Genomic DNA, 23,224 nt, shown 5'->3' with positions numbered 1-23,224 from the left:
ATTGTTTTTCTAAACCAAATTGTAGATATATTGCAGCTAATAAAAAAAAACGACCACGTAGAATTAAATATAAGATTATATGATAATAATATACATTTACGTATCACTGCAACCATAACAAAATAATGTAATTTGACTTTTTGCAGGTCGAATGTATTTATGGATATTGGTTATTGTGTTGGCATTGATTGTTCTTGGGATAGTGCCTTTTTGTTGTTGTGTGTATCGAAAAAGCAGTAAGTGCACACAAGTTAAATTCATCATTATATATATAGATTTATTTCAATTGAAACAATATACTGAACACAAATCAATTTAATATTACAAAACTATGATAATTTTGTGTCTTTGAGAGAATTTCGAAACATAAAAAAATACATAGCTACTCTTCTATAAAAGAAAAGAAGGTAAAATCACTTCATTATACAACTCCATGATGACAACTTCTTAAGAGAAATCAAGCTTTCAGGACGGAAGAATCTAAATAGTAGCTCTTTCTTATGTATTCAATTATTAAAAACAATTGAATGGTAGAAAACAAAACTGGTTATAAAACAGTCTTCTTTAAAACCTTGCCATGATTTTGATCAGGTTCTTCAAGGGTCTGTCCCCGGACTTGTTTTAAACATATACATAAATGACATTGCAAAAACACTTAATTCTCTGTGTAGACTCTTTGCATATGACACATCGTTCAGCTATGCGGATCACGATGTATAGCAGATATAATCTGTGATAAATCACGATCTGGACGAATAGTCTAAAAAGTGGTTAATGTCTTCATCCTGAAATAAAGAGAAATTTTATTATCTTAAAAATGTTGACATCCCAGAAATGAATTTTACATTTAATGGAAAAACTAGTATTAATGAGCACACATAGGTTATATTTCAGCAATGATGCTAAATACAATGCCATATTGGTAATAATATATATCAATATTTTATGTGTATCTGAACATATAAGTATGCTTAGGAAACTGAAATCAAGACTTAACTGACAAGTGTGAGCTGAACATATTAGTATGTTTAGGAAACTGAAATCAAGACTTAATTGAAAAGTGTAAGAAAAACTACAGTTTTATAAGACATTTATTTGAATATGACAGTGCCAGTGACATTCGGGTTGGATAAAATACACCAACTGGATAACTACAACCTCAAGCTGCTCGAATAGTAATGGGATTAGCTTTTGTTTCACAAAATCAAGGATAATTTTCATCCTTACGACCGCTTCTTATTTTGATTCAGAGTGACTTAAGACACTTGTCAAGAACAAGAAAATAAAAAAGACCAGATCATTAAATTGCACATTCAGATATATTGATGATGTTTTTTTTTTCCATTAATATATCCTCCAGAACTAACAATAAGAGAAATTAGCAGACACGGCTTCCTCCGCCTCATTTTTAGACTTCTAACTCAAATTTAACAATAAAGGTCATCTCAGTACCAGAATCTTTGACAAAAATAAGATTTTTTATTTTGAAATAATTAAATTCCCCCACCTTAGTAGCAATGCATCAACCTCACCTGTATATGGGATATACATTTCGCAACTTATTCCGTAATCAAGAGCTAACAGCTGCTTCTCAGACTTTATAAAACGTCACTAGTGTCAAATATTATATATTGATAATTATTCTGTATTAACTTCACAAATAATACATGATGGTCTTTCAGTATATGTTTCTATGTACTGAGGTTGTTTATCGTCTTAATAACGTGTTAAAGTGTTTTTTATTTGTCTTTGTAAGTCATTAGTTTTACTTTTTGGTTCATTTTTATGCCCCGGTCGAAGAGGAGGGGGTATTAAGTGTTACCCTTGTCCGTCCAAACGTTCAAAAGTTGGTTTCCGTTCTCTAACTTTACTTTACCTCAACCTAATGTTATGACACTTGTACAAAATGCTTATTACCACAATACACAGATCAGGTTTGAATTTTTGTGGCGTCATTTTAATCGCTCTCGAGTTATGTCTCTTTACAAAAAGATCAAAATTTGTAAAAAAATACCATTATAGGTCAAAGTACATTCTTCAACATGGAACCTTGGCTAACATCGAACACTAAGCTATAAACGGCCCCAAAATGACTAGTGTAAAACCATTCAAACAATACTTATTAACACAAAACTCAGATCAAGTACAAATTTGTGTAGCGTCACTTTCACCGTTTTTCAGTTATGTCCCTTTATATATATGATATGCAAGCGGGGTATCATTCATCTGTGTCCCATGGACACATTTCCCATTTATTTGTAACATACCTTTGGTGTGGCTCGTTACTTATACTGCTGTACATATTTTAAACATTTTTACATATAAAGTTTGTTTGTTGTGTTCACTCATTGTTTTCATTATAATGTAATTTATGCGACTGTCATACAAGTGAGAGGTTTAGCTAGCTATAAACGTTGGTTCAATACACCATTTTCTACATAATGGAATGACGGTACAAAGTCTGGAATATAACAGTTGTATTCATTTCATTTGATGTGCTTGAGATTTTGAATTTGCCATTTGATTAAAGACTTTCCGTTTTGAATTTTTCTTGGAGTTCGTTATTTTTGTTCTTTTACCTTTTACAAAAAACTTAGATTAGGAACATTGAATAGAAGAATTACGAAAGCCGAGAAGGCTCACCTATAATTCAGAATTCGGCATTCAGAATTCAGCATTCAGAATTCAGAATTCGGAAGTATTTTTGTTCAATGTTATAAAATTCGATTAATTGTAATAATGAAATGTGTTGTTATTGTGATATGAAAATTTAATTCCTGTCTTTATATCAACTACTTCATCTTATATAAAGAGTTTATATTTATTTGTCCATGGCATACGCTATAGAGGGGGGTTTGCTTTTCATCTGATCTTTGTGGGTTTTTTTCTGGTTTTGAATCGACCCCTGTACGTCTCTAGTGCTAACTGCCATTCCTCACCACCTTCCCAAAATACACCCCTACTCTGTTTCTATTCCCTGTCATCATTTACTACCTAAAACATGTCAATCAAACGGTAAATTATCCCCAGATTGAATCTTATTTTGAACAAAAAGTGAAAATCCGTGTAGCGTTAAAATAAAATATAGAATTACATAAAATTGAGTTAGAAACTTTTTAATGAACTTATTCCAATTTGTTCTTCTTTAAGTTAATCATGGGGTGTGTAGGAGGATAGACGTTATACCCATGGGTTTAACATCTGTGGTAGGAGGCACGCGAGGGAAATTTTTACTTGTTGATTGGCATACATCAAAACATGCGATTGTAACCTTCATTTTCCACATCACGTATCTCGAATTTTGACTTGTATTTTACGTAATAAAAAAGTGATCTGTAGAAACACTATAATTGCCTGTCAATAAGTTTTATAAGAAATCATGTATTTTTTAAGTATATACACCCCTTCAAAATGGACGTATTATGACATTCAAACGTACATATGTATGTCCGTCCGTTGTTAACATTAGGCTTAATATGATATGTCGCGCCGTAATTTTAGAATGTCCTGCCCATTTGACTTCAAACTTAACACAGTTGTTTATATATATACTATGGTCACACCTTACCGGATAGCACGAACAGACGACACACGGATGAAAAAAACATGTTTTCCGGTTACAAAACTTCGCTCCGGTGAGACTAAAATATGAATACCGAAATGTACAGGATATGAAATTTACGGGTAACAGATATAACTGATGTCAAACGAACATGCAACGAACGAGTACCGAATAGAACGGACTAGTACCGGATAGAACGGACATGAAACGGACTAGAACAAGATAGAAAGGACATGTACCGAATAAAACAAACATGTACCGGATAGAATGAACGTTTAACGGACTATAACCGGAGAGAACGGACATGTAACGGACTAGTACCGGATAGAAAGGACATGTAACGGACTAGCACCGGATAGAACGGATGAAAAGAAGTTTGCATATCGCAAAACAACAAAAAATAAAATATTGATAATACACATGTTACCTTAAAAATAATTTTGAAGTACCTGTGTTAACAAATTTAATTCATTCTCCCAAAATGCAACCGAATGTTAGTGATATATTGAAGCTGGTACAACGACTTCATTCATCATATTCCAAAATCCATCATAAAATTTATCAAATGCATGCAAAGCTAAAAATCGGGTATATTTATATTTCATTGTGACTCTAATCCGTTTTACAAACGGTACGCATCCGTTTCATCCGTTATTCGTCCGTTAACTTTTTCGTTTTTTTCATAATTAGTCTGGTAGTAGTCCGTTCGTAAATTCAGTCTAATGGACATCAACGGACAAATAACAGAGGAGAAACGGACGAGTACCGCACAAAATGGACATCTACCGAATCTATTTGTTATACGACAGTTCAAAGTTTTGAACATGTTCAAAAGTTTCCACCTGACGGAACTGACTCCACTGGGGTCAGCGGACAAGTAATGGGCACACCGAACGAGGAACGGGGTCTAACGGATATGAACGGACACGAACAAATTGTTTATTTAAGCCCCGGTCACATGTCTGTTCAGCGTCTGTTTTATCCGTCGATGTCCGTTCTGTCCGATGGAACATATTAAGCATGTTCAAAATTTGAACGGGGTTTCAACGGATGGAGTGTCCGTTGAACGTTTTTTTACGGTACTCGGCCGTTTCCGTTTTGTATCCGTTACACGCTACAACCGTTAGAGGTCCGGTAGACCAATTTGCCGACGGATTTCTAACGGACGTATAACAGATAAAACGGATGATGAACAAATGTGAAACGGACATGAACGGAAAGATAACGAAAAAAACCGGATACGCACCGAATGTAAAACTGATGAATGCCAATTGAAAATTTTGCGTCAGAAATGCCAATGTTTGTTATGTCAGATTTCTTGAGTGTCATGATATTTATTGTTCATAATGGATCATGGTGTAAGAGCACATCTTCACTATCAAGCAGCTCGTATTCAGGCCAGACTGAACTTAAATGTTGCAAATATAAACGGAAACTTTTTAACTATTTTAAGGTCACGTGTATGTGATTTACATGTCTTATTATTGCCGCCTTTAATTTTTCGATGATCTTGTTCATCCAGTTTATCCGGTACGCTTCTGTTAAATGTCTGTTTTATTTGGTACTCCTCCTGTGTGTTACAGTTAGGCATTCGTTACGTGTCCGTTATATTTGGTCATTACACCAAAGGACTCCCAACGGATAACATGTTTGTCAACGGAAAACTTTTTTTCATCCGTTCGGCGTCCGTTCGAGCTATCCGGTAAGGTGTTACCACAGCTTTAGACAAACAGATATGTTTACATAGCTAACAAATTGGGATATATGATATTCGTACCTCGTCTGTTTGCGTTACACGGTACGGTGTGACAAGGGCACGATCAAATGATCTGTATACGTGTTTGTAAAATTCTGATCGTTCGTTCCAGAACTATGGAATTTTATTTCATTAGTTGAAAGAGGAGGATACGAGGCCGATAAAGTGATGTTTGATTGAATATAGTGAAGAACTGGTTAATTTAACTTTAAAGGATTTTCGCTTGTTTTTTACAAGACACATTCAAGGGAGGGGGGGGGGGGAGGGGGATATTTATCATTTAATGGACATGGTTTGAGGGAGTTAATGGAAGAAAAGAAAGAAAAACGGCGTAGGGTGTATGTTGGGAAGGTGCAGATGGAGACAGTTGGAACCACATACTTACAGGAGTTGATTCTAAACCAAACCAGCAAAAAAAAACAAAGATTAGACGAAAAGCAAACCCTCCTCAATAGCTTATGAACAAAACATAAATATAAACTATCTTTATAAGGACGAGTAGTGAACATGAAGACAGGAATTTAATTTTCATATCACAATAACAACAAATGGTGATTATTACAATAATAACTAAGTTTATAACGTATAAAAAGGTGATTTCCGAATTCTGAAATATAGGTGAGCCTTCTCGGCTTTCGTAAAGAATAGATAGAAGAAATACGCAAAAGTTTTATAATGCAGTTCTATAAAACAATAAAATGTTTCAGATTATTTGAGTAATTTAATTCCACCAACATACAAAAGTATGACTTTAAAGATAGTGATATAATACTTTCATTTTGCATTTAGCATTAACTAATGAATTATTTATACCATAAGCTATACGCATATGGAATAACATTGAATCAGATGCTAAATGACAATTTAAAATGAAACTAAAACACTTAAATCTTAAAGCAACAAATCATGTGAAAACAATATGAGTTTGGAAGTTTCAAGCATAACGTTATTCTTTCTTCGATGTTCTGCTTTTTCTAAATTATTATCTTTACAGAGTTATTATTGTTTCTGATTTATCTTGGTGTTGTGGTCTGTATCGTACAGATTCGCATCATTCTTTTTTAAAATTCAGAATATCAAAAAAACGAAGTGAGCTTTAAAAAATCTAAGAAGGCTCCCAACTAACTGTACATTAAATACAGAACTATTATAATCGGGTAGTTGTCTACTAACTCATGAAAATATATATTTAAACATGTGTTTGAGTTTATAAGAGGGTCAAGAGATTTCCTATTGTTTAGATTGTAAATCATGACCACACGCACCTTATTATCATATAAGTTGAGTCTGATTAATTATTTTTTTTTGTATCTTTTTTGTGTTCTCCATAGGCGCCATTTAATTTTCTGAAAAGGTATATGTATATAAAAGGCGATTTCACTGTTACAGGAAAGATATAGTCAGGAACATAAACAAAATTTTAGATAAACACAGGCACTAATTGTTATTGCGTAGCTTAGATATACACATTTTAGCCTGCGACAGTTTAATAACAATATTGAAATATACATAAGAGGGTGCAAATCACCACAACAAACTGATAATTCATACAAAGCGCTATTAGCTATAAAGATATTGTAAAATATAACTACCAAGGGAATATCGAAAAAACTTTGAAAGAGAACTTGGATGTACTAACATACGCTTGACTGACGTAAGAAAAGTAGTGAATCAAATACCATGGAGGCCGGTAACAGATACGGCAGTTTAGAAAATCCATAGCTACTACAGCATTTTTAACAAAAACGAAACAACGAAACTGATCCCGTTAAATAATGTTACAGAAACCCAACTAATGATCATCAAAAACACAAGCTTTAATTCCAAACAGTCCTTTAATTGCTCGAGTCATAAGCCTCGGTAAATTGTACCAAAGTAATCGAATATAAAGACCGGATGTCAATAGGGAAAAGAGACCGCTTATGTTTCAACTGTTTAGGGCATCATACATTGGTTGCTTGTAAGTCAAACAAAACATGCAGAAAATGTCACAAGCGTTTTCACAAGAGTTTAAGTAAAGACAATGCACAAATAGATAACCAAGAAAGTGTGAACGATACTACCATACAACACAACGTGAAAGAATCGGACACAATTTGACATTCACAGGCAACCACAAATGGTTTGCTCAAAACCGAAATTATTCCTATAGGTTCAGAAAGACGATGTTTTGATGCCAAGATTCATTATGACAAAGCAGCAGAGAGGTCGTTAATCCCAGATGACCTAGTAGTTGATTTGAAATTATCAATAATTGACACAAAGAGTTTAAAAATTATCTTGCTTCGGGAACAGTGAAGATAGCACAATAATTAGACGCTTGAAAACTGCTTTTAATTTATTTGCTTATATATGAAGGACATTAATTAAGAATTAATTGAGTCGGAAATCACTGCAACGCTCAAAACCTACGTCCACAGAGCAGCAAAAATACCGTATTAATCATGAATAAAGATCTCTCATCCAGTAACTACAAACGATAATTTAGCACATTTCAGTATTTGTAGGAGCCGACTACTATTGATCAATTATGGAAAACCATACCAGCAGAGATTAGGGACCTACTGCCGTGAAATGTAAAATTGTTTATTTACTGTCAGTATAAAATAAGGAAATGTGCTATGATTGCCAATGAGACAACTATCAACCAAAGTTCAAATGAAGAGGATGTAAGCAATTATAGGCAACCGTACTGATTTCAACAATGAGAAAAAAACCTATATCGTATGGTCGGATAAAAAAGGCCTCGACATGCAAAACATAAAAAATATGACGGATTAATTTATAACAAAACAAGTTAGGAAAAACAAATATAACAGTTATGACCGTAACTACCATACACCACAACGTGAAAGATTTGGACACACTTTCACCTTCACATGCAAGCACAAATGTTTTGCTCAAAACCACTGAACTACAGGCTCTTGACTTGTGGCGGGCACATAAAGAATGTGGCAGTGTTAAACATGTTTGTGAGTGGTGAACCCTCTTCTTAACCCGGGACGGTGGTGTAACAGTGCCACATAAGAACTAAAATCAGTTGAAAAAGTCTTAACTCATCAGATGGATACAAATAGAAATACATCTAACAAAAAAACAGAGTAGACGTGACTAACACATCCTTAAAAAAAAAAAAAAAAACAAAACAAAAATTAGAAACTAAGTACAGATTTTAGAGTACTCGCAGTTACTGACAGCTAGTTCAAAGCCAAAAACAACTAATGAACAAACAACCATGTATCTTAGTCTTAAATATGAACAGTATGCATCCAAACACGGTTTTGGTTTAAAGACGTCATTAACAGTCAGAGAAAAACATGGCCTTGTGCATTGCCAAACTATAGATATCGACATATTGTAGTACCGTGATAGTCCATATGTGTAATATTAAGTTTGTTTTAATTCACTAATAACAAAATCAATAATTATACCAATAAAAACAAAATTTAAAGATTTAATTAGAGTGCTGTATAGGTAACATTTTAGCTTAAGTTTATTTAAACAATGTTAGATGATTGATAAGTTTACCCGGATCGTATCTAAATTTCTAGGCCCGGTTTACAACATCATCGTAAAATTTAGGATGTGCTATTCCGTTTGAAATAAGTTTTCTACAGGTACAGTCTAACTTGCAGATAAAATCTTTGTATCTATGAAATAATTTAGTAAAGGTTTTAAGTAATTTGTGGTAACGAAATCCCTGACTTAATAATTTACTAGTACTAAATACTAGTACATGAAATAGAATACACTCATTAAAATCCAAAACGTCACTACAGACGCGAGCATAGCGAACGAGTTGGGATATATAAACACCGTAAGTCGATGCTTAATGAACATCACCTTCCGAAAAGGGAAAACTAACAATCGAGAAAGAAAAAGCATCCCTTTTGTCGTAAACTTTTGTTTTGATTTTCTGGTGTAATAATGCAATATTTTAATCTGGGAAGAACAGTTATTGCTGTTGATATTGAAAATAAGTTCCTTTGAGTAATTTCAGCAGTATAGTTAGAGGTTTCTTAATTTTTTAACGAAGAATTATCATTAAGATAACGGTAAGAGTCGTTGATTTATCAGTTAAAAGGAATTTAAATTGTTCTTTAATAAGTTTGGCCATAAACTTTGATCAGAACAGTAAAGGAACAAGTCTGCTATGAAAGAGACACAAGTGGTGCCCATAGAAATATAATACCTACAATCTGTTGACAAACTTTACTGCCGAACGTACATAAATAATGTCATGGAGAAAATGTGGTGCTTTATTGATCTTATCACACCTTCAATAAGAAATCAAGCATATTTACCTTTGTCATTATAGAAAAGGGCTTTATATGAGTTGCACCAAAAACAAAAATGCAAACCAGATTTATCAAACGACCATCTAATTCGGTAGGAAAAAATGTTGTTTGATATGATTGTGTGGAAGTGTAGAATACAGAGAGGGAAAGTCAAAACTATCAACTTAATTAAAGGACCATCAAATACACGTTATTTATCTAAAATATCCAAAAAATTATTTACACTTCTGAAATGGTTAGTTCCACTGTTCGCATATGTTTTATTACAAATATTAGTGATAAGTTCTTTGGCAGTAGTTAAGGAACTCGTTAAATGCACCGAAAGATTAGTACATGTAGTAAAACTTACTAGAGGCCGAGATGAAACGATATTTTTGTGTAGTTTAGGTAAACAATAAATAGTTGAGACCTTCAAATGTTCCGAGGAGGCCTTAAGCTGAGATGTGATAGGCGACATGATTATTAGGACAACTTGACGGGAAATCCATCTACAAAAAAAACAGCAAACTTCTATGATGAATGTAATAATTAAAAAAAAAGACAGGACAAATATCGACTTAGAGAAGTTTTGGGCGCAGAATTACTTGTCATTTGAAAACCTGACGAGAAGACAACAGGAAACAATGAATTTAAATATTTAAATCAGAAGACATGTATAGGTTACCATGACAACAGCTATTTAGCTACTTTAACCCAGAATAAAGATCACTCGCCTTTACTGGTAACAAAGAGATTGCAAAGAGGAAAAAAGAAAAGGTAAACAAAAGACTGAAAATGGAAATGCAACAATTATATCTTCTAGAACGGACATCTTATAAAGCATATAATGTGATGAAATGTTACCAGCAAAGACCGCATAAAAAAAGATAAAAATGTGGACCAAAAAAGACCATCAAACGTGATGACTATGAACTACATTTGCATTTATCAGAATTGTATGGACTGTTAATGGTGTTTAATGATTAATCGTGCTTTGAAACAGACTGAGAAATAATTTTATTTTATTCGTGTTCATCATGAAAGACATGACAGATGTTTAAAGTTTTCTATTTATCAGAGTGATTCAACGTGAAGTTTTATATTCATAAGAGAAAACAATTCGAAGTGAAACTTTCATAATTTTATTTTCATTGTAATGTAATTTAATTAATTTGCGCGCCCCAAGAATGTTCCGGAGTGCACACATCAGTATGAGATGTTAGCGCCACCGCTATTTGTGTAGGAGACGTCACTGCTGTTGTAACGTAAAATACTACTTCGTAGTTTCATTACATGTATCATTGTAAGCAGACGTTTTTATCACTCAATTGAATTTTTGGAATGTTGGTCCTCTTTATACTTTTTTTTTACTTTCTAACTATTTTGATATGAGCGTCACTTATGAGTCTTATGTAGACGAAACGCGTGTCTGGGGTATCAAATTATAAGCCTGGTACCTTTGATAACTAATTAGCATTAATTTGTGTCCGATACAACCACTCTACCATAATATAAATAGTTTTTGTTAAAGAAAGAAAAACGGTTAACATTGAGATTTCTGTCTCTTCATTTTCATGTTACTACATCGAATAAGCAACTAACGGTGAATCAATTAATTCTTTCCGACAGTTCAAGGGATTACCGGCCAGTCAAGGTCGTTAACACCGTCAATTAGTTATTTTATACTGATGACTCTCAACATGGCATCGCAGGTTGTTTTCGAAATAGTTTCTATTGGTGAGCTGACATTTGACATATTTGTAGCCTATCAATGGATTAAGCAACGAAATAGTCTTTGGGTTTGAATTTTGAAACACTGTTTGCGACCATAAACATTGGATCATTTTTTTTCATAGTTTATTTTATTGCTTTTTATTGAAGCACTTGCTATGGCAGTACGACAAAAAATAGTAACATCTTCATTATAATCAGCAAAAGGGCTATCAAAGAACTCATGCGTTGTATCGGCAATATGTTTGATTTTGTCATGCTCCCTTTATTCTTTTGTCCTTTCAGCAATTAGATTAAAGGAGGCGTCAACCGAATGTAACTCACAATTTTGATCATCTTTTGGGCACGTAAAATATTTAAGTTATGTTAAATATGGTCTCGTTCGTATTTCATATTGAAATATGAAACATCATCACAAGTAACTTTTCCCGACTAACTTAAAATGCGATTTGAATTAAAAAAATCATAATATCCTTTTTTGTTGTTCTAATGCCTGGATTGCTACTTCTGCTGGTGGACTGTTATTCCATCAAAATAGCTCAGAATTTTGGGAATGGCATATTGATATTGAATATAAGCTCTTTCACGTTTGTCAAGTTTTTGTCGTGTCGTGGCCTTGATCATTAAGGAAGAAACATTTATTGTCGAAATATGACTCTGGTAGCATTGGTAGTACTTATGCTGATTTCCGATACCATTCGTCATAAAAGAATATTTTGTCTTAATCATGTTAATGAATTATGAAGCAAGCTGTTTAATCAGCTGCAGTTATATATTGTATGCTTAGTCTAACATGTCTGTGAAGTACTTTTTAAATAGATTGTTATGTATCGTTCGTCTTTGTTCTTCTTCCAATGTCCTTCTCGAATTTTAGGCGTTTTTTTTCATAATCATTTCCACTTTTTCAAAATTTTATGTTTGAAAACCCTAAATAATTTCCTTATTAGGTGTGCGAATTGAGAGACGAGAATTCGTTTTTTTTGTTACTAGATTTTAAAAAGTCATTAAAATCATTCCACAAACATTTTCATATATTTTTTTAATAATGGCAATTGGAATATTCAAATGAAAAATCAGAAAGTTTTTTTCATAATGAAATGAGACGAATTTGAACTATCTTTTGTCATACAAAAGTCACAAGAAGTCTGATTCAAATAAATAAAGAAACAAGTGTACAAGGAGAGGGGGTACAATTTGTTCCTATAAAATGTAGATTGTTGATGAAAAAACGTCCTCCAAACGTTACAAATATTTTGTCAATAACAAAATAAGCATCTTGATAATGTCAATGTCAGATGATGATGATTGGTTGATTTAATTCCAACGGGAATTTAAACAATATTCAGAACGAGAACACTTTAATGCGATATGATAATCAACTCTGTTTTGGTTTAAGTCTACATTCTGAGTCGTAGTCTAAACGTTTTGGTTAACAAGGTAACTGTTAGCACATAGACTCGCCGTCACCCTCACCGGACACATTATTCAGTCTCCTGGACGACCATTCTCTTTTTTCTTTTGAACCGAGTACTGCAGCACTGAAGCGGCAAATACCAATTCTTTGGTATACATCAGCCATTGTTCGAACCCACGACCTCCCGCACTCGAGGCGAACATGCGAGCACGACTATAATACAAGTGTGAGGTTAAGCTAGCTATAAAACCAAATTTTTTCCACCATTTTTTAGACAACAAAATGTCTATACCAAGTCATAAATATAACAGTTGTTTTCAATCCGTTTGAAGTGTACGAGCTTTTGATTCTGCCATTTGGTAAGGAACTCTCCGTTACCTTTGAGTTCGGTAATTTTGCTATTTTGTACTTGAAGCTACTACAACAACATCAAGATGATTGTCAGTGTCAGTGTAAACGATGAATAGATATGCAAACGTATTAGGGAAAATTAAGAAACGGAAAAAGATTACAGAATTGATCCTCATCACTTTACGAGTTATTTAATCAGCCATTTGTTTTAAAAATTACTTAGATAGGCAGTACATTTATATCATTAGTATTAATATGACAATATACTATAATCTGTGAGGTTTTTAATATTAATTGTAGAAACAATTAAAAGCCAGTTGCGACATGGAATGACAGATGGAAGTAAGGACGATGAACTACAAGACACACTTATACTACTAGAAGAACAGTTTGTAAGTGTTTTATGTATTCTAAACAAGAATGTGTCCATAGTACACGGATACCACACTCGCATTATCATTTTCTATGATCATTGGACCGCGAAATTGGGGTAAAAACTCTGATTGCCGTTCAAATATGAAAGATTATATCATAGGGAACATGTACTAAGTTTCAAGTTGATTGGACTTCAACTTCATCAAAAACTACCTTGATCAAAAGATTTAACCTGAAGCGGGCACTTTCATTTTCTGGCGTAAGTGGTCCGTGAAATTTGGATATAAACTCTAAGTAGGCATTAAAATTAGAAAGATCATATCATAGGGAACATGTGAAGTAAGTTTTAAGTTGATTGAAATTCAACTAGTACTTCGTCAAAAACTACCTTGACCAAAAACTTTAACCTGTAGCAGGCACTATCATATTCTATGGTAAATGGTCCGTGTAATTTGGATAACAACTCTAATCAGGCATTAACATTAGAAAGATCATATCATAGGGAACATGTGTAGTAAGTTTTAAGTTGATAGGACTTCAACTAGTACTTCATCAAAAACTACCTTGACCAAAAACTTTAAACTGAAGCAGGACAAAATTAGAACGGACGGACGCACAGACAGAAATACACAATACCCCTAGGTTGGGCATACTAAATCGTAAACTAATATCAAAATTATACAATGTAAAAAATCAGTAATGGATTTAAAATCCTTTGCATTTCGGACAATTCAAATTTAAAAAGTAAACGTTAGAATACGAATAAAGGAGAAGTACTTAGATTTCATGCCAACGACTTTATACCTTTATCCACATAAAAAGTAATATGATTTTACATTAGCTGGTTTTCTATTGAAACAGAAACTGTTTAATGGATAAGTCAAAAGCAAAATCATATATATTTTTTACATGAATACACATTTTTTTTCAGGATTCAAATGATATGATTTGCCTACCTTGTAAAATCCAGTTCAAATCTACACTGACAACCGAATTGGGTCTGGATTGTACAGAGGCTTGTGGTCAACCATGTATAAACGATTATTCGTCAATAACAATAGATGATGCACATAATTTTTTTGACATAAAGGAACTTCCAAAAAATTATGACATTCCATTCTTATGCAGTACACATGAATTGAAATTGGAATGTGTTTGTGTCTCACATAATGACGTCTGCTGCAATTCATGTGCAGTTGAAATGCATTCCGAATGTGATGTTGAAGCATTACGTGAGAAAGATATGTATCGTTTTGGAATTTCACAGACGGTTGCTGAATATAATGAACGGATATGTGCAGTGTTGCACACTTCGAAAAATATCATACAAAGCTTTCGCTGTAATATTCAATATATTATAAATGACCGGAGACAAATACAATGGCAGTTACAAAATCTTTACGAAAATACAATACGTGGTTGTAAGTCCAGTCCAAACACCAAAAAAGCAATTGATAATGATAAATCAAAATTGATGCTGAAATTAAAGGACAAAACCGAAGAACTCATTTCAAATATAAAGCGGAAAATATCTGAATTAGAAGAAGTCCTTCATACTTCAATTAAACATGATGAATTATTGAATTTCAAATTTGAAAATCGATGCGAAAAGCATTCGTTCCTTTTAATTCAATATTTAGACTCTCTCTTAAGAGACAGTGAACGAAAATTAGAAACAATAATTGAAAGAAAAAGCACCATTCGTTTAAATTATGAAAAATATGAAAAAGATCCAATCAAAAGTCTTGGACATATATATACAATAAAAACATACGAAAGAGTACCACACTCTGAAAAACAATATACGTGAATAGCAAATTTAAATTACGGAACCTATTTCCAAAAAAATATAATGTTTAAACTCGTCTACTGTACAAGAAATTCCATCCATGCTCATCAGTGGTATTACAATTTTAGCAAGTGGATTAACAATTCTCTGCGATAGTGGCGAATCCCTCATCATTGTGTTGATTGACACTGGTTAAAGGCAAACACCTGTTTATGTCGGACTTTCAAGCATGGGAAATTAATGCTATTCCATATACAGTCATTTTATGTTATCAATTGTACATAGTTTGATTTTATTATTGTTTCCTTGGTACTTATTTCCGATGTAATAATGTAATAGTTATTGACCAAGAAATTCTGTATATATCATTTAATCTGAAAGGCTAGGGTGACCCTAATTAACCCAAACGACGTAGGAGTTGTGTTAAAGGGTCATACCGACCGCGCAGATTAAATGATATATACCGATTTGATTAGTCCAATAACTGTTTTAACACATGACGTCATCAATTTACGTCAACATTTTGTATATATGCGGACGATATCTAGCAATCCACAGCTCCTAGGAAAGTATTGTAGGGCAAAGAAAGGGGTTATACGCTTTTATGTAGTTAAAGGATGGTAAGTATTAAATTATAAACTTTTTTTTGTATTTAGGCTTTTTCCTAAATTGTTACATTATAGACGAGTGACATTAACTATAAAATTCTATTTTTAATGCACCCACCTAACATACGGCTACATCATATACCATTCGAAAGCACATCATCTGTACTATCTTTTTTGCCCGGTCGTCAAATATTCGTATGGTGCAGTTTCCGTCAAATCACGATGAAAGGTCAAGGACAGACAATTTCTAATTTTACAAGATGTCAGCAATTTTGCATATTCTGTCTTCTGAATAATAATATTTTGTATGGAAATATACAAAATCTGTTAGAACAGATGTTAATAGTTATTTATCAAAAGCACATTGAAATATCAATGTCGGAGTTATAATAAATAGCGTCGTTTTCCAGAATTCCAGTGAAAATGATAAAAATGCATGAAAACCAAAATGTTTGTCTGTGTTTCAATTGTTATTCACCATGTTACCAAATAACATATTTTATTTGGTGCTAAGGATGCTTTTGACACCATAAAATTACAGCAATTACGCTTCCTGTTCATTAAACAGCCAATAATAGCAACACATGCAGTTTCCCAAAATACCGCCATCTGCAAAAAGATAGCTTTTCTAGCTCTTCTATGTTAACACAAATTATATGTAGTCAATATTAGGTTGAAAAAAAACACAATCTTAAAAGTGCAAAAGGGTTAAAGGATATAATACACAGGAAATTCGTGTTTTAAGGGGAAGGTTTGGAAACGAAACTTTGATATTTCAATATTTATATGTTTTCTTGGTTGCTTATACTGCATGGTGCACTGAGGAAGTGAAGACTATTATAAGCTAGCCACTGAAAATGTTCTTCATGCCTGGCCGATATATTTAATGCTATCAAACTACGTACTTTCTTGTAAATAAATTGAGACATGTTGCCATTATATTTATTTACACTAATTTTTTATTTGGAAATTCTAGCAATTCGCAATAACAATACTTACACTTCCTGAATAGTTAACATATCAGTACATTGTAATATAAAGATGTAGATCATCTGTTAAGCATTTATTGATCATTTGTATATTAAAGATAGTACATGTACATTAAGAATATATATATGGTTAAAATGAAGTTATCTTATTCGAAAATATTTATGCAATTGTGAGAAATGAAAATCGTGGTTGAATTTATCCAGTTTTTTAATTGATTTATGTCATCTAAACTCAAATATTTATTTTGCATTAAGCTCTCTGTTGTTGATCTGACGGCGACTTTTGGCGATATTCTCACTTTATTTTCATATTATTTTCGTTCGGTTTCTAATGGCGCGAAGATCTCACAACAATAATAAGTGATATTATATAGTTGACACATACAAAATGGTATATATAAGTGTAAAAAACATAGGTTAAAACAATCTGACTCAAATTCAGATATATTACGAATTGCCTGCTCATATATCGTATGGGGATAACGAAATCAGAGATCTACATTTTAATTAGATTAGGGTTAACTTTGTGAGATAGCTTAAAAGCAGGTATGTTATGGTAAATTTGAAGTGCTTACTATTATTAACTCTATTTTTATATGTGTATTATGTATCATGAACAAACTCCATATGTGCACTTTTAAACTTTGAACTTCACTAAAATCTACCAAGCAGTGTAGGAGGAATATTGCTCATTACAAAGTTGTTTTAGACTAACTGAAGGATATATGAATGGAAAGAACAAAGAAAACAGGATAGAGAGAGAGAGAGAGAGAGAGATTTGAGCTTTTTGTTTTGTATTTAAATAAGGAACTTTCCGTTTTGAATTTTCCTTGGAGTTCGGTATTTTTGATGTTTTACTTTTTTTATATCTTGCATTGATATCTGAGTTTTACGTTCTGTTGTCTTTTATTCGCTCAGCTTTGAAACATCTGGTTTTCTTTTCTTTGTTTGAAAGAAAGAAAAAAATGACAAGAGACAATCTCAAACCATAGTCGAAGAAAAACAGATGACAGCATGACCAAGGCGAAAAAATAGGACAGACAAACAATACTCATTAAAACACTTCACCGAACTGTGCGAACACTACCTAAACCCGATGGTGATCGCAGCTGCCCAGAAAGGGTATTCAATCTTCCAGAATATTAATTTTCAGTCATATTTGATAAAACAACTAAAGTATATAATAATAGGCTAACATTAAAAGGAATTCGCCGGATTTGTTATTGAAAAGCGCATGGTACAAACAGTATCCCTTTGAATATTGAACGAAAATAAACTTCGTAATCGGAAAACTGATTTTTACTAAATATACCTTGTTTGTTCCTTAAAGTACTTCCATTATCCTTTTTTTTAAATATTGTTTAACATTTTCTGCCGATATTGACAATACTATCTAGCCAAAAAAAGCAAAATGATCCATATTTGCAGATGGTATTTTTTATGGCAACTGCAAAAGCTTCATTAGAAGGCTGCATCCTGACCTATATTATACTAATTGCAATTTAAAATGATGAAAAAATCCCTTGGTCTTTAAAGGATAAATCTGTTCTATTTTTGACATATAAATATTCAGACCTCAGGAATCCTTTAACTTTTATTGCAATTTTATCATTTTTGGAAGTTTTTTTTCAAGAAATGCAATTTTCTGTAAATATTGCACAATCAATATTTTAGTTTGCATTTGATTTGGAATTATGGTATTTTGTTTTATAAGATTCAGATAAGTTTTGGGGAAAAAATATCATACAAGTACCAGAAAAGTACATTTTGTTTAATTCTGGCAAAATTTACGAATTTTGAATTTTGACCTTTGACCTTGATTTAACGAAAATTGCACCGTACGAATTATTGACGACCGGGCAAAACAGAAACTACGGTTAATAAGCTTTCGAATTATATAAAATATAGCCGTATGTAAGGTGGGTGCATTAAAGTCGTTAACTAGGCGTCTTTTCTAAAACTGTCACTCGCCTATTATTTGGAGAATTGCGATTCAATGGTAGATTTTTTTTATCGTTTCTGTTCAATTTATTCACAATGTTTATATAAGGAGGCAACCATTTAACTTCAAAAAGGGGGGGGGGGGGGTATCGTTTCAAAATCTAACACTATAAGGTATGGGGGGAAAACCGTACTCTCCTTTTGAAGGTAAATGGTCGTTCCCTAAATTTGTGACGATTTAGAAATTGATATATTGTGAAGATACATATTTTTTGTTGAAAACTATACTATATGCTGCCCTCTAGTAGTCATTAGTTTGTTTTTGTCTTTTGATTGCTGTCTTATTGACGTATAATCTACATCTCATACCGTTTTAGTTCCGTTTGGTGTATTTTTAAATCCGTGTATGAAAAATCATAACTGAAAGGGTTATTGAGTATACATGTAGATTCAATGCCTTTCTTTCCCTTAATAATATGCTTAGAGAAAGATGAGCCAAGCCTAAATTAAAAATATTAAGTAGATAGATAAAAAAAAGTTTCACTTTTCAATATTTCACTCCCCCCCCCCCCCCCCCTCCCCCTCCATTTATTTTTTCTCTTTTTTATTTTTTTTTAAGATATGCCGCATCTAAACAGTTGATCTGCAGCTTATTCTCCTTCTCCCGCTGTTTTTGTACACAATTAAATGTGATCCTAATGAAATTCGATCGTAAAATAGTCACTAAAAAGGCATACATATTTAAATAGTCGTAATACATTCCATTATTATAATAATAATAATAATAATAATAATAAATTCTTTATTTAAAGAGGGTAACTCAATGTAAAGTAGAGTTTTCATTGAGGCCCTCAAACAAAATACATGTATACAGTTAACATTCATACATACATACATTAAAATACAATATATATATTACTAGTCTATACACAATTCAATCATTCAAACATACAAATGGCAATAAAAAATGGCAATAATTGGTAAAGTTTTGATTAAATTTTCTTATTCTTACAACAAAAGAAAGAAAACAAATTATTCGACTTGCATAGAATTTTCAAGAAAATGATTATAACAATGTTTCTTAAATAATTACACATTACGACAATTTTGTATTTTGAGTGGTAAATTATTCCATACCTTTGTTGCAGAATAATGAAAAGATTTTTTATAAAAATTTGTATTTGGTCTCGGAACAAATATATCATTATTAGAGACAGATCGTAAGTTGTGGTGTTGCACATCATTAATATTTAGCATTGCTAAGTAATCAGGTGTTAGTCCATTTACAATTTTATACAGATTCAGACTCAGATTCAATAGTTTATTAAAGTCTCACCACATACATACAAGTATAAACACATTATAATATCAAGTACACAATATAAAAATTTAGAATGCATGTGCCATTCTTAAAAGAACTATGAGAGACTGTTATATACAATTATAAAACAACAGAATTAAAACATAATTTTGTTATTTACACAAAACATAAAAGTGCAATATCACCATGCACATTCAAGGATAAAACCTGTTACATGAACATAAAAAAATAACAATGATGTTTTAACAGTATAAGATACTATTTAGTCGCAATAAAATATTATGGCAGGTTTTGGCAACAGAACTACAAACATTTTCATTTTTGAACAAAAATATAAATTTTTCATCATCTGACAAAGTTAAAAACATATTATTATGTTGAATTATATCAATAAATAAAGACTGCCTTAAATCTTCATATAATGGACATTGTTAACAGTACATGTTTTTTATCTTCTATATCATCACAATTGAAACATAATCTTTTATCTAAATCTAATCTTTCGTAACGACCAGTTTCAATTTTTAAAGGTGCTACTCCACATCTAAATTTCGCATATGCACTGCGATATCGAAAAGGTATATTTTGCAACAAATATTGTTCAGTAGAGTATGAAAATTTAAACAATTTATAAGTTCTCAACTTATTTCCTTGACCATAAGAATCAAGCCTTGTACTCCATTCAGTTTTATAATTATCAAAAATATTAACTTCTAACTGATAAATTATATTTTTATCCAGTATATAATCATCTACATTACAAAATCTGTCCATATTGTAAAGTTTTAACATATCTATAACTTTATAACTCCAATTTTTAATTTTATAACTGCTTTTTCTAATTGACCATATAAATACTTTATAATTTATCCTGTCTTTATCCATTTTTGTACATCTTGCCCAGTGTCTTAAAATGTTAGACCACTGTTTAACATATGGAGGCTTCCAACCATGTCACCTGAAACAGCATCATTGGGGGTATACTTTCCAACTCCCATATAAAATCTCATGGCTCGGTTCTGAACTGCTGAGATGCAGGATAACTCACTTGTACCCCAAATAGCTGAGCCGTAATTGATGACTGACCAAACTAAAGTGTCAAACAATTTGGTAAAAATATTGTGTTGAAAGCCACCATGTGCTTTACATTTTACTATAAGAAGGCCTAATGCCCGACTTGTTGACTTTGCAACTGCCTTTGCCATAACTTTATAATCTAAAACAAATTCATTTAATACTAATCCTAAATATTGATAGCTAGAAACATAATCAATGACTTCACCATTTATATTAAAAACAAAATCTGATCTTATCACAGAGGGGTTTCTAAAATGCATGATTTTTGATTTATATAAATTAACTTTTAAACAATTATCATTACACCATACACCTAATACATAAATCAATTTCTGCATATCTTCTGTATTTTCAGACAATAAAACAAGATCATCTGCATATAATAAAATAGCAACCTTTTCACCGTCAATGTCTATACCAATATTTAATGCTTTTATATCATCAATTAAGTTATTAATGAAAATATTAAACATGACTGTGGATAAAACACATCCTTGTTTCAAACCAGTATTTACACTGAACCAATCAGTAGTATTACCGTTCACACGAACACAGCATTCTATATTTGAATAAATGGCTTGCAAAGCACACATAAACTTTGTACTTATACCTAAATCTGTTAATTTGTTAAACAATAGTGACCTGTCAATTGTATCATATGCCTTCTTAAAATCTACAAAAGAGACAAAAGTTGACAATTTACATTTTTTCCTAGTTTCAATTATTGACGTTAAAGTGGAGACATGGTCAATAGTACTCCTGCCTTTGATAAAACCATTTTGTTCATCATTAATTATCTCCCTTTCATCTAACCATTCTGTTAATCTATTATTTAAAACATTACAATAAAGTTTGTATGCACATGGTGCTAAAGTAATACCTCTGTATACCTCTGTATGACAATGGATCTCTAGTATCAGAAGTTGAACATTTTGGTATTGGATTAATTATACCTTTATTCCAAGTATTTGGAATTTTACTAGATTTAAAACATAAATCAAATAATTTTGTTGGAGTACAAATAACTAAGAAATTTTTACACAATTCAGATTGAATTAAATCTACACCTGGACTTTTATTATTCTTTGAACTCATGACAATATTATGAACTTCATCAAAAGTTATTTCATTATCTAATAAATCAGAAACAATAATATTTTCTAAGTTTAGGATCTGAGTTGTTACTCTGATTTAACAAATTATAAAAACAATCCTTCCATTTATGCAATACTGAGTCCAAATTGTTTGTTACAGAGCCGTCTGACAGCACAACTTCATTCGGAATAGCCGATTGCCTTTCATTTCCTATACCAATGTTACCAATTTTCCGCCAAAATTGTTTGGAGTCATTATTGTTCATATATAACAAGTCTTCTTGACATTGGTGCCAATAACAGCGTTTAGATTGTTGAACAAGTTTATCAAAGTCCTTTCTCTTGTTCAAATACAGAGTACTTAATGCAGATTTATTGCTATTGTTCGTACAACGCAGATACTGGTTCTCGGCCGAACATGTCTCATTCCACTTTTAAGTCAAGTCATTGGACCACCACGGTTTCTTGAAACGTCTTCTTTTATTGTTACAACTATTCAAAAGTTTTGTTTTTGTATTTAGTTTGGAATTCATCTCATTATGCATTATATTAACAAATTCACAATATATATTATCTACATCATCTTGATCACCATTACTTTTTTCTATATCTCTAATACATGAATTTATACTAGTAATCACATTTTCATCTTCAAACCAACTATTCGGAATATTTTTTACATCATATATAACACGTTTCTGAACATTTTGATTTTTTACATTGATATTTTCCTTTTCAATATTACCACACATATAACTTTCCATTTCCCAGCATAATATCGAATGATCAGGAATAAATCTGGGTTCAACTGACCCTATAGAAACACTTTCATTAGCTAATTCACTAGCTCTAATTACTTCAAATTTCTTGAAACAAATTAAATTTTCATATGATACGACACAATAATCGACAACTAATGAACCCCTTGTTGATATGTAG

General features: G+C 32.1%; 1 protein-coding gene across 1 annotated transcript in view; it reads left to right on the top strand.

Annotated features, from left to right (window-relative positions):
- The window catches only part of LOC127705814 (uncharacterized), a 36,786-nt gene extending 20,586 nt beyond the window's left edge, over positions 1-16,200 (top strand). Inside the window, exons 5-7 of the mRNA XM_052210166.1 lie at positions 147-236; positions 13,392-13,483; positions 14,398-16,200. Of these exons, the coding sequence (XP_052066126.1) occupies positions 147-236; positions 13,392-13,483; positions 14,398-15,276 (1,061 nt within the window). The 3' untranslated portion in view covers positions 15,277-16,200. The remainder of the gene's footprint in view (positions 1-146; positions 237-13,391; positions 13,484-14,397) is intronic.
- Positions 16,201-23,224: the final 7,024 nt, after the last annotated feature.

Source organism: Mytilus californianus, unplaced genomic scaffold (assembly GCF_021869535.1).
Source record: "Mytilus californianus isolate M0D057914Y unplaced genomic scaffold, xbMytCali1.0.p SCAF_6, whole genome shotgun sequence".
NCBI classification, from domain to species: domain Eukaryota; kingdom Metazoa; phylum Mollusca; class Bivalvia; order Mytilida; family Mytilidae; genus Mytilus; species Mytilus californianus.
The sequence above is the reverse complement of the archived record's forward strand: the minus strand, read 5'-3'. Positions and strand labels throughout refer to the sequence as shown.